The sequence below is a fragment of the Asterias amurensis genome, chromosome 4 (genome assembly GCF_032118995.1).
Source record: "Asterias amurensis chromosome 4, ASM3211899v1".
Classification (NCBI taxonomy): domain Eukaryota; kingdom Metazoa; phylum Echinodermata; class Asteroidea; order Forcipulatida; family Asteriidae; genus Asterias; species Asterias amurensis.
This window is the reverse complement of record NC_092651.1, coordinates 23,186,139-23,199,619: the sequence shown is the minus strand read 5'-3', so window position 1 is coordinate 23,199,619 and position 13,481 is coordinate 23,186,139. Positions and strand designations below refer to the sequence as shown.

Genomic DNA, 13,481 nt, shown 5'->3' with positions numbered 1-13,481 from the left:
GTCAAAACACTACCAGGTGTGTGTGCACTTGTTGTTAATTGGGGCATGGAGGACTATTCCTCCATGATTGGGGAGGGATGTGTGGCAATCTATGAGGACCGGAGATGCTTTGATGTCTTTGTTGAGTCAGTCCTTCTGATGGAGTTGTTTTTATAAATGATATTTTCAACTTTTTTTCACGAGTGACGCCGACGACGGTTTAGGTAGGACTTATTTTGTTTTGGAGTCGCTGCGCTGTACTCCTTTTCCCCCGAAATTTTGACATTATCGGTCGTATTCGTAGTCAAAAGTTCGAAAAAAGGAGTACAGCGCCCTAGTTACTGTGACTAGGTAGGACTTATCTTTTCAGTGGTATAAAATAAGCAAGGTCATGGGACATTGAATCATGGTTTGGGCATTAAAATTGAAATTTATACCACACGAAATCCCCCCATAACCCCGTGTGACAAGCCCTACAGCATAACCCCTGCACTGTTTGATATGGTGGCCCCGAAGGGACATCGCATAACGCAAACGTGTGCGCACACGTATGCAATGTCGTGAAACAAATCGCGAATATATGCGCACACGTATACGATATCGAGAAACAATTCGCGAATATGTGCGCACACGTATGCAATGTCGTGAAACAATTCGCGAATATGTGCGCACACGTATGCAATGTCGTGAACCAAATCGCGAATATGTGCACACACGTATGCAATCTCGTGAACCAAATCGTGAATATGTGCGCACACGTATGCAATTTCGTGAACCAAATCGTGAATATGTGCGCACACGAGTGCGATTTGTTTTGCAATGTCGTGAATTTTATTACATACCATGTTGCATACCATTAGGATGATGTCATAGTTGTGGATAATTTGTTACCGATCTAGGGAGTACTGTGGCGCTACAGCAGGCTCCCTCTGTAAAGCATGTGTATACCCAGGAACTTGGCACCAGGCCAAGGACGACCACACGCCTCGCTTGCCTCACAAAGACTATTGCTGCAATGACTACCGCTTATCTCACTGTTGGAAAGAAACCCCCCAGATCATTAGACATTTTATTCAAAGGTATGCAACATGGTATGCAATAAAATTCACGACATCGCAAATAATATTCGCAGACGTGTGCGCACATATTCGCGAATTGTTTCACGACATTGCATACGTGTGCGCACATATTCGCGAATTGTTTCACGACATTGCATACGTGTGCGCACATATTTGCGAATTGTTTTACGACATTGCATACGTGTGCGCACATATTCGCGAATTGTTTCACGACATTGCATTCGTGTGCGCACATATTTGCGAATTGTTTCACGACATTGCATACGTATGCGCACACGTTTGCGATATGCGATGTCCCTTCAGGGCCACCATAGTTTGAGGTATATAACCAACACGACGCCGTCGTATGAAGCTAAACCACGGATGGTTGTGATTAAAATACGCATGCGCAAGTTGTGATTAGTCTCTTGCAGTCGTAATGTTGTGTTTATTTTTGAGCCAATACTATTTTCTGTATTAAACCATCTAAAGTTCAACCCCGTCATATTTTGTAACGTAACTGCTTTAGGTAAACTGTCTACTGGTTGGATCATGAATGGAGGTTTTCTTACCCTGTGTTCGCATTATTTCCCAAATAAACAGTGTGATTTGCATATTTATGAATATGCATTTAGGCAGATGTTCAACTCAGTGTTTTGCATCTCAGTTTGTTAACACGGGAGGGCGCCAAAAAGCTCTAAAAGGTGCTCATAGATTCATAGCCGCAACCAATGCTTGTGCTAATTAATATTCAAAAATTATTTTAAAAACTGCTTTAAGTATCTGAACCTCTTGAAAACCAATCAAATATATTTTCGTACAACTAATAAAAGATCTGATTTCTTTTCAATTTTTGGCAGGTCAGCTTTTCGGAATTTTTGCTAATTAGGCCATACCCCGGAAAAAAAACACAGACAAATAATGTGTTTTTTCCTAAACCGCTGCAAGTATGATCACTTTTTCACTTCCCAAGCCAAATAGGACCATGCAACCTCAAAGCCTACATTTATCACATCTCCTCAAAAGCTGAAGCACATAGCACCCAGGTTGTGATAAATTGTTATAGGCCCCTAGCAACACAATTAATTGCATGACCCCAAAACAATATTATTAAACAGAATTTGAGGGCATGGAATGATAACCCTGTTTTGCGCATGACTTTGGCCTATAGTGGCACCCTGACAACTAATGGGGCTTATTCGTCTCTCGTCACCTCTTGGCTATTGTAAAAATATATTCCATCAAAGATAATTGAGCTAAAACAGAACACGAACAAGCATAAACAATTATATAAATTCCCCCTTTTTAAAAACCTTTTTCTTTTCAGAAGACGGCAACAATAATAAGCCCAAATACTGTGAACAGAAACCGAGACACAAAGTCATTTATTAATATTTGGTCCGTTCCGGCCACGCCCTTCTAATTGTGTTCTTTTTAGGTCTAAATAATTTGTTTTAGTGTTCGGGCGCGAGCAATTTCAAAATATACCAATACTTTTTAGCACTGTAACAAACTGTCTCCCTTCCTCCACCATTGACAATAACTTTTGCCTCAAAAACTTAACTCTAGAATGTGAATGAAATGAAGATTCACACACAAAGTTGAAAATAAATCAGAGGAAGCTATTATTGCATTTGGTGCGTCTATTCGCACAATCTTTATTTCTTTAATGATAGGCAAATACCGTATTATTCCATTGTTGTTTATAAAAAACATTGTTAGTTTGCAGTTGGAAATACGTTGTACAAAAGGTTAAAATGATGCAAAGAAACAATCCCTCTTCAAAGTTGTGGTTGCAGCCATTTTAACTATTATTTCTGTAATGTTAATTGCTGACATATCTTTGATGACGAGTTGTTTTATTTGTTAAAAGAAGTTTAAAAAAAGTGAAAGTGGTACCAATCTCCCTAGACGCATTTTTTCCACCAAAGGTTATTTCAACAATTCAAAGTACATACATACATCATAAAAGTATGGAACTTTAATCTAAACATGAGAAGAAAATGTATGCATTTGTACAATTCGTTTTTACAACAATACATAGCAGTACAACATTGTCCATGTCCAACTTGTATAATCTAGAAGAAATTGCACATTATTTTAATATATAAAGGTTCATGTAAATGATACTACAGAAACTGCTTTAAAAACAACCAAGCTTCTTTAACTGTTCCCTTTTTCCACAAATAGAAACGATAATACCACACAAAATTGTCTTGAGCCATTAATGAAAGCTGAACTTTGATGCGTTGGAAGGATGAAATCATCTGCTCTGCAACTTGGCCTTCTATCTTGAACACCCATCTGTTTGTATCCAATGGAACAGGCCAATGAAAGAATACAAAAAGGAAATACATACTTAGTTGAAATTAATAAAATCATGTAGAAATTATGAGATGAGTGGCTGTGGCAAATATTTGTTTTGTTTCAAGGCAGGGTAACACACAAGTACATGTCAGAAGACTACACATTCATTTCTCTAGTGTTTATTTTGAATAACGACAAAAACAACTGTTAGACAATTATTGTTGGTATGCCAAAGCTTTCCTTCGGCTTACATTGTCTGTAAACTTGCCTCAAAGTTTATAGTTGTAATTCTCTTTTTAAGCTATTTTATGATACAAACCTACTTTTTTATGAATGTATGTATTCAGGTTTTTAATTGAATTGTGTAGTTCGAGTCCCATTGCATTGTGTATGGTTGTGTAGTTTCCCATTGACTTGTGTATGGTTGTGTAGTTTCCCATTGACTTGTGTTTGGTTGTGTAGTTTTCCATTGACTTGTGTATGGTTGTGTAGTTTCCCATTGACTTGTGTATGGTTGTGTAGTTTCCCATTGACTTGTGTATGGTTGTGTAGTGTCCCATTGACTTGTGTATGGTTGTGTAGTTTCCCATTGACTTGTGTATGGTTGTGTAGTTTCCCGTTGACTTGTGGATGGTTGTGTAGTTTCCCATTGCATTGTGTATGGTTGTGTAGTTTCCCATTGACTTGTGTATGGTTGTGTAGTTTCCCATTGACTTGTGTATGGTTGTGAAGTGTCCCATTGACTTGTGTATGGTTGTGTAGTTTCCCATTGACTTGTGATGGTTGTGTAGTTTCCCGTTGACTTGTGTATGGTTGTGTAGTTTCCCATTGACTTGTGTATGGTTGTGTAGTTTCCCATTGACTTGTGTATGGTTGTGTAGTTTCCCATTGACTTGTGTATGGTTGTGTAGTTTCCCATTGACTTGTGTATGGTTGTGTAGTTTCCCATTGACTTGTGTATGGTTGTGTAGTTTCCCGTTGACTTGTGTATGGTTGTGTAGTTTCCCGTTGACTTGTGGATGGTTGTGTAGTTTCCCATTGACTTGTGTATGGTTGTGTAGTTTCCCGTTGACTTGTGTATGGTTGTGTAGTTTCCCATTGACTTGTGTATGGTTGTGTAGTTTCCCATTGCATTGTGTATGGTTGTGTAGTTTCCCATTGCATTGTGTATGGTTGTGTAGTTTCCCATTGACATGTGTATGGTTGTGTAGTTTCCCATTGACTTGTGTATGGTTGTGTAGTTTCCCATTGACTTGTGTATGGTTGTGTAGTTTCCCATTGCATTGTGTATGGTTGTGTAGTTTCCCATTGACTTGTGTATGGTTGTGTAGTTTCCCATTGACTTGTGTATGGTTGTGAAGTGTCCCATTGACTTGTGTATGGTTGTGTAGTTTCCCATTGACTTGTGTATGGTTGTGTAGTTTCCCATTGACTTGTGATGGTTGTGTAGTTTCCCATTGACATGTGTATGGTTGTGAAGTGTCCCATTGACTTGTGTATGGTTGTGTAGTTTCCTATTGACTTGTGTATGGTTGTGTAGTTTCCCATTGACATGTGTATGGTTGTGTAGTTTCCCATTGCATTGTGTATGGTTGTGTAGTTTCCTATTGACTTGTGTATGGTTGTGTAGTTTCCCATTGACATGTGTATGGTTGTGAAGTGTCCCATTGACTTGTGTATGGTTGTGTAGTTTCCCATTGACTTGTGTATGGTTGTGTAGTTTCCCATTGACTTGTGTATGGTTGTGTAGTTTCCCATTGCATTGTGTATGGTTGTGTAGTTTCCCATTGACTTGTGTATGGTTGTGTAGTTTCCCATTGACTTGTGTATGGTTGTGAAGTGTCCCATTGACTTGTGTATGGTTGTGTAGTTTCCCATTGACTTGTGATGGTTGTGTAGTTTCCCGTTGACTTGTGTATGGTTGTGAAGTGTCCCATTGACTTGTGTATGGTTGTGAAGTGTCCCATTGACTTGTGTATGGTTGTGTAGTTTCCCGTTGACTTGTGATGGTTGTGTAGTTTCCCGTTGACTTGTGTATGGCATACCTACCAAGTCTCACGCATTAGGCGTGAGACTCATGCATTTGGGCTCTGTCTCACGCTCACACGCACAGCAACCATTTTCTCACGCATTGGGGCCAGACCGGGAAAAAGAGCGCAAATTTGCAGATTGGGCACGCCTTTGCCCGATTCGTTTAGCAAATTTGTTAAATGCGCTACACTAGCGAAGATACAACAGGCAGAAGAAGTGAGCGGAGGATTTTGAACATTTTTAGTCGATTTTGTTTTAGTTTGGAAGGAAATAATCTGACACAATTGTACCTCCACATTAACCATCAACGATCTTCTGTGTACCTCATGTGAGTTTTAATTATTCTGAAGAGGTTTTTGATGCATTTTGGAACACTTCTTTGTCCACAATTAAATTTCCGGTTTTTTTTTTTTATAAAAAAAAAAAGAAAAAAAGTTGAGCGGCAATTTCGAAAGGCTTTCTAAAACTGACAAATTTTTTTTTCGGGGGGGGGGGGGGGGGAGCTTTGAAAAAACTCGCGCATTGCTGGCCTCTGGACTTGGCATCTCTGGTTGTGTAGTTTCCCATTGACTTGTGTATGGTTGTGTAGTTTCCCATTGACTTGTGTATGGTTGTGTAGTTTCCCATTGCATTGTGTATGGTTGTGTAGTTTCCTAGTGACTTGTGTATGGTTGGGTTGTGAAGTGTCCCATTGACTTGTGTATGGTTGTGTAGTTTCCCATTGACATGTGTATGGTTGTGAAGTGTCCCATTGACTTGTGTATGGTTGTGTAGTTTCCCATTGACTTGTGTATGGTTGTGTAGTTTCCCATTGACTTGTGTATGGTTGTGTAGTTTCCTATTGACTTGTGTATGGTTGTGTAGTTTCCCATTGACTTGTGTACGGTTGTGTAGTTTCCCATTGAGTTATGTATGGTTGTGTAGTTTTCCATTGACTTGTGTATGGTTGTAAAGTTTCCTATACTGACTTGTGTATGGTTGTGTAGTTTCCCTATGACTTGTGTATGGTTGTGTAGTTTCCCATTAACTTGTGTATGGTTGTGTAGTTTCCCATTGAGTTGCGTACGGTGGTGTAGTTAATTTGAGTTGGAAACTTACCATAATTTTATAATAATAACATACCTCGATAATTTGCTGACTGAGTGAAACTAAACTGATGCCAATCCATTATCTTGGTGATGTTTTTAGCAATCTTCTCTCTCCCCCCCCCCCCCCTCTGCTCTTTACGTCCGCAGCCGCCTTGAAGAGAAAACGCCACGGGTCGTCGGAATAAATTAGTATAGGTAACAAATATTCATGATTCTCATCTTGACTGATGAAGAGGAAACGACACGGACAAAAGACTAAGCAAGCACTGGTTCCAACAGCACACACATTGTTCATAAACCAAATGCGAAACAGGGAACCAGCGGCAGTTACCATAGAACGTGCATGGTTGTAGTTCGTGGTTTAGCTTCATACGTCTGTTCTGTTATATATCTCCACTGTTTACTACCAACATTGTATCGTAGGAGGTCCTGTTTTCGAGGTGTCCCTAAAATCGTGGCAAATCTTTTACCTCTCTGTGTGTGATGTAAACAGTCCCTAGATAAAAATTTGTGGTTTTATTTGCCAAGCAAAGAGTCTGCTCTCCCTTGACCAAAACTTAGAAACACGTAAGGCTCCACTGGTCATTTGCACTTGTAAATGCAAAAAGTTTGGTACTTTAGGCGTTTCTACAAGGAACAAAAATATGTCATAATGTTGAGGCAATAAAACAATATTTGCGCACTGAAAAAAGTTTCATCAAACGCTATTTCAATCACAATTCATGATGATCAAAATCATGTGACTGAATGTTTTGCTGAGCATTCTTGAAAAAAAATACAGAGGCTTAAAGAAGCCATGTGCCTTATATAATTTTCTAATATTTTTGGAGATTTTTATTTTGTAACCTTCGTATCAATACTATTATAAGTTTTAATACATTTTTGCATACTTAATATTAACAAATGAAGATAATTAGGGCATTGGTTGATATATGGCATCATTATTTTTTTCTCAATTCAAAGAAAAAGGCATAATAGCGTGAAAACTGGTAAGCAGAGGATATAATCGTGAACAAAATTCAGTAGGCCTAATAAATCATGGCCTATTTGAGTTTGAGATCACAAACTGTAAGTTGTGTGACATTTTATCGTCTGTTGTTGTGATAGTTTACCTTTGCAAGTACATGTGGTCTCGTTTTATTAAAGAAAGGCCCTCCTTGTCATTCCCACAACAAGTGACAATGATTCAATGTGCCTATAATATATAAAAACAGCTAGTAGATAGAAGCAGTAACTGGCATAGTTGCGATAACGTAACCCTCCTCCTTCTGGCTGTCGGGAGGAGGGTTACGTTATCGCAACTATAACTGGCATGGGCGTTGTACTCAGACCTTAGTTTAAATTCTAGCATGAAAATGAAAATGTCCAAAAATTAAAGTATGCAGCACCCCAGCATCGTTACTGGCTAGGTCTACCTATAGGGCCTACTATATAGGCTAGACCCAGTAACGGGCGCTGTTCCCTATTTGTTAACAGAAACTTGACATTTTTGGACGTACAGTACAAGACAAGTTTCCACATACTTTAAGTTAACCACACCATCTCTTTATTTGGGTGGGTACTCTACCTGGGATCTCATTGCTTTCAAAATTGATTTATTTGACCGCAGTCTCAGGTGCTCCGTTACAGAAGGCCAGTCCTTCTCTGGATGTCACCCCCATTCATACCGTACAGTCTGTAACTGTATCTACATTTTGTATTGACCATTATTCATTATTGATCTGTATGTACATTATGATTGTATGAATGGAAATAAAACAAACAAACACATACTCAGCGTAGCTGAGTCCTTGGCTTCACAACCAGAATAAATTAAATGAAAGACTTTTGTTTCAAAATAATTATTCTCTTTTATTTTTGATTCCAGCCAACTTTTCCAATGGAAGGTAGAAGCAGACGCAATGTGTGTTACATTTGTAACAGATCGTTCACACGCAACAGTAGTCTGAAACTTCATCAGCGAGTCCACACCAACGAGAAGCCGTATAGTTGCACCATGTGTTATAAGAGATTCTCATTCAGCTGTGGTTTAAAGAGGCATATACGAACACACACTCTGGAGAAACCCTACAGTTGTGAGACCTGCGGGAAGTCTTTCTCACAGAATGGTAATCTGAAAAAGCATCGCGCCGTCCATAGCGACGAAAACACATTGGTTTGCTACGTTTGCAGTAAGAGCTTCTCGGATAAATCAGGCCTCGCCAAGCATCTGAAGATCCACACCGAGGAGAAATTGTTCATGTGTGATTTGTGTAGTGAATCCTTCCGTAACCAAACCAGGCTTAGACAACACCATCGGAACCACTTTGGGGGTAAACCTATGATCTGCGATATTTGCGGCAAGGCCTTTTCACGCAGGAGCAGTTTAGTCATGCATGTTAGAGTTCACACCAAAGAGAGACCATTTATTTGTGATTTGTGTGGGAAATGTTTCACGCAACTGAGCAACCTAAGACAACATTGTGTAGTCCACACAAATGAGAAACCATTTGTTTGCGACGTTTGCGGTAAAGCATTCACCATCAATAGTACTCTTACAAGGCATCGTAGGGTACACACCAAGGAAAAACCATTCCATTGCAATAGTTGCAGTAAAACCTTCGCCGATACTAGCAGTTTAAAAAAACATATCAAGGTCCACACCAATGAAAAGCCTTTCATTTGTGAAATGTGTGGCAGAAGCTTTATACAACTGGGCAATCTAAAACAGCATCAAACTGTTCACACCAAGATAAAGCCATTTGTTTGTGAGGTTTGTGGCACGGCGTTCACCCGTGCGACAAGTTTGAAAGATCACCACAAGTTCCACACAGATGATGAACGCTTCAATTGCAAGGAATGTGGGAAATCTTTTAAAAAGAAAGTCAGTCTAAAAAAACACTACACTTTACACAAAGAAGACGCTGTTTGTTTGTAATCTCTGTGAGAAATCCTCAAGATAATCATCCAATTCAAGCTAAGTTCACACCTCATGCAAACTGGGACAGTGAGGAAAATTTTCCCTACAAGCCAGTTATTTGCTTCGTGAAAATTTGCTTTGCTTTTGCATTACTTAAATCATATTTCAACTACATTTTAGGTCAGCTCAGACCCCGTGGTCTAAGAAAGAACCAATTCTTTTGCTCTACTCAGTGTGAACTTCTGCATCTTCGACCCATAGAGCTGTGTGCTCTTCAATCAAGGCTCTGTAAGTGTTGAATGTGCTGTAAGCATAGCCATGAAATTTCACCCTGTTCAGTGAAGGATTTCCCTTGTTAAGCCCCGTTACCACTTCCTGCGAAAACGCAAAGTTAATTTGACGTCACAACTCTATTTCCGCGAACAATTTGTTGCAAATAATTATGTTGCGTCAACATTTGTATCACATTCGCAGGAAGTATGAGCCAGGCTTAAAGACAGTGGACACTATTGGTAATTGTCAAAGACCAGTCTTCTCACTTGGTGTATATCAACATAATAAAATAACAAACCTGTGAAAGTTTGAGCTTGTTTGGTCGTCAGAGTTGCAAGATAAGTATGAAAGAAAAAAACACCCTTGATTTCGAGACCTCAAATTCTAAACTTGAGGTCTTGAAATCAAATTTCTGGAAAATTACTTCTTTCTCGAAAACTATGTCACTTCAGAGGGAGCTGTTTCTCACAATGTTTTAAACAATCAACCTCTCCCTATTACTCGTTACCAAGTGAGGTTTTATGCTGATAATTATTTTGAGTAATATACCAATATTGTCCACTGCCTTTAAAGCTTAGAAAAATGCAATTTTTTTTTACCCTTACACCGATGTGTGTTACTACTGTTACCACTGTACTATCAGTTCTTAAGCGTGTTCTGTAAAAAAAAATCACAGGCATATTACTCTGGTGGGATTCGCACCCCTGAGCTTTGTAATTCTAGAGCTGCACCATGACTACAACGCGCACGAATGGATATGATTCGGAAACTGGGCGTCTTAGTCATAACAAAGCAACACACTAACGTCGTACATACAGAGCTCAAGCACGTTGGAAACAGATAAGTTTTACAGAGTTTCTTACTTATTACGCCTTTTCACCAAAAAGGGACTTTCGAATGGGAATAAAAGAGTAGTGACTCCTTCGGCTCGGGCCTTTATCTCACGGCAACAACCCTGCCGGTTTTAAACGGCTGTTAAAGAACTCGTCATTACCCTTTTATTCCCTTAATAATAACTTCCAGAATTCCAGAATAACCCAGAATTTTAAACGTTCCTGGGAAGCAACCTGATCATGTTGGTTGAATTTGTACCAAATTCTGTCCAAGGAACGGTTACAGAAATGCCCGGTGAAAAGTTACAATAACTTAAATGTGAAATTTTCAATATTATTCTATTTAATAAAATTGACAGGTCCTATAGTACATTATTTCATGTTTGTAAATAAATAGTGCAATAGTAATGTGGAACTATAAAGTAATCAGAAAGTGTTTTATACCTTCTAAAGGAATGATAACTATTGTAAACTGATAAACAGACGTGTCAATTTTTCATTTTGGTGGAGAACAAAATGTAATATTTTTTTAAGAAACAAACCATTCCTAATAACCTTATTGATGTTATTGCAGTTCAGTACTAAAAAGGTCCATCAATACATAATAATGTATATCAGTTCAGTACCGTTTAAATTTAACTCTACTCCGTAATGTAAGCACTAACTCAGGACTCCTTGTTGTGTAAATACTTGTGCGAAGTTTAACTTACTTTTGTGATTTTTTTTTAGTTTGTCAAACTCATCTTGCTTGTACTTTCCTGAAGGCCCTTAAAGGCACTGGACCAGTTTTCTCACTTGGTGTATCCCAACATATGCATAAAATAACAAAATCTGTGAAAATTTAAACTCATATGGTCATCGAAGTTGATAAAAGAACATCCTTGTTGCACAATTTCATGTGCTTCCAGATGCACAATAAAAGGCTTCAGCTGAAGTCTTTTACTTTGCATATTTCAGCGAAAAAATTACATCTTTCTAAAATATATGTTACTTCAGAGGGGGCTGTTTCTTACAATGCTTTATACTATCAATAGCTCACCATGTCTTGTTACCAAGTAAGTTGTTAAATACTAACAATTATTTTGAGTAATTACCAATAGTTTCCAGTGCCTTTAAAGTCTGACAAAAATTGCAATTTGAGGGCCTGTTTCCACAAGCATTATTTGTTCTATTTATTCTTTGTTATATAAGAAGTTTACATTTTGTTATTGTTGTAACCCTTCCCCGGGGTATGGGGTTTGTTCCGTTTTGGGAATAAAATTTGATACAATACAATTATTACGATAGGTTTTCCCGATCAATAGCATTGACAGTTATTTCAGTCTGATTGAAATGCATTAAACATATTTCTGCCTAATTCAACCAAACTGGGGTACCTATTGAGCTTCATTTTTTAAAGGATTTGGGTACTTTTTGTAACAAAAAACACATTGTCCACAGATTTACATTAAACTTACACCGTTTGAAGATAGTGGTACTAGAAAGCTTACATTAAAATATTACTTGCTGAGGTGCTGTAGTTTATAAGAAATGAGTAAAACAATGTCATAAAATTATGTGTTTATATGCTAAAATAATTTTCGTCTCATGACCACCGAGATGAAAATTATTTTCATGATATTGTTTTACTCATTTCTCAAAAACTACAGCACCACAGCAAGTAATATTTTCAGGGAATGTTTCTACTATCATTATCTTCAAACTGTGTAAATTTAATGTGTGTAAATTTAATGTAAATCTGTGGACATTGTGTTTTTTGTCCTACAAAAAAAGTACATCTAGACCCTTTAAGTAAACATGATTTCATAATTTTGAAAATTAATGTTTTGTTGCATCAACATTTAATAGTCAACAGAATTAATTCAATTTCAGTCATTCTATTTAATGTCAAGATTACATTTTCCTCACTCTTTATGTTCTTCAGTTGAATTTCTACGGCTATTTTCAATATTAATGGAATTGAATGCTTGACCAGGCTCTTGCTGCTTACATCATTACATGTACTTAAAGACACTGGACACTATTGGTAATTGTCAAAGCCCAGTCTTCTCACTTGCTGTATCTCAACATATGCATAAATTAACACACCTGTGAAAATTTGAGCTCAATTGGTCGTCGGGAATGGCGAGAAAAGAAAAAACGCCCTTGTCACACGAAGTTGTGTGCTTTCAGATGCTTGATTTCGAGACCGCAAATTCTAAATCTGAGGTCATCAAAATCAAATTCGTGGAAAATTACTTCTTTCTCGGAAACTACGTTACTTCAGAGGGAGCCGTTTCTCACAATGTTTTATACTATCAACAGCCCGTCACTACTCATTACCAAGTATGGTTTTATGCTAATAATTATTATACATAGTCGACGGGGTAAAAAGAAAACCACGCAATTTCGAGGCATATTTGTGTAGATCATTGTATTCTACTTTTACAACATCTTTCTAACCATATCAATTTTATAAGCAACGGCTACAAGCGCTTTTCAAAGACCAACTCGACCGATCCAAGGCAACGTGTTCCTTTAAACAAATTAATCAAACATCAGATACACTGTTCAAAAGGCCAATCAGCAGCGTGTTTAGCCCCTTTTTTTTTGAGGACTGCTAAAATTTCTTCAAATCAGACACACTTTATTAAGTGGTTGATCTTTACTTTCTTAAATACGGCAAGATTGCCAACAATGTTTGAGTTTTCTTGAATGCTGCTAATTGACCTTTCGTCAAATTCATGACTCATCAGTTGAACTTGCATCTTTATGTGATATTTACAATGAATTTTTAATTTGTATCCGATTTTTATTATTAAGATTTGCTTAGCGTAGAATTTCTTCCTTGGTAAAAACAGGACTACCAACCAAATTTCCATCTGTTGCATGTTGCTTGTTACATGTAGTCAGCTGTTGTTTGCTTATCCTGAAAATCACGTGGAAATCTGGTTGGTAACCCTGTTTTTATGAAGGCAAAAATGTCATGCTAAGCAAATGTCATCCGTACCATATTTTGAGAATGATACTTCGA

The 13,481-nt window shown here is 37.9% G+C and overlaps 1 protein-coding gene across 1 annotated transcript; it reads left to right on the top strand.

The window, feature by feature from the left end:
• Positions 1-23: 23 nt before the first annotated feature.
• On the top strand, positions 24-11,767 carry LOC139936646 (uncharacterized). The gene is made up of 2 exons (XM_071931500.1): positions 24-203; positions 8,331-11,767. The coding sequence occupies exon 2, from the start codon at positions 8,343-8,345 to the stop codon at positions 9,378-9,380; it is 1,038 nt and encodes a 345-aa protein (XP_071787601.1). The 5' UTR covers positions 24-203; positions 8,331-8,342; the 3' UTR covers positions 9,381-11,767.
• Positions 11,768-13,481: the final 1,714 nt, after the last annotated feature.

Coding starts and splice junctions, on each gene's coding strand:
- LOC139936646 (XM_071931500.1), top strand. CDS start 8,343: ATGGAAGGTAGAAGCAGACGCAATGTGTGTTACATTTGTAACAGATCG.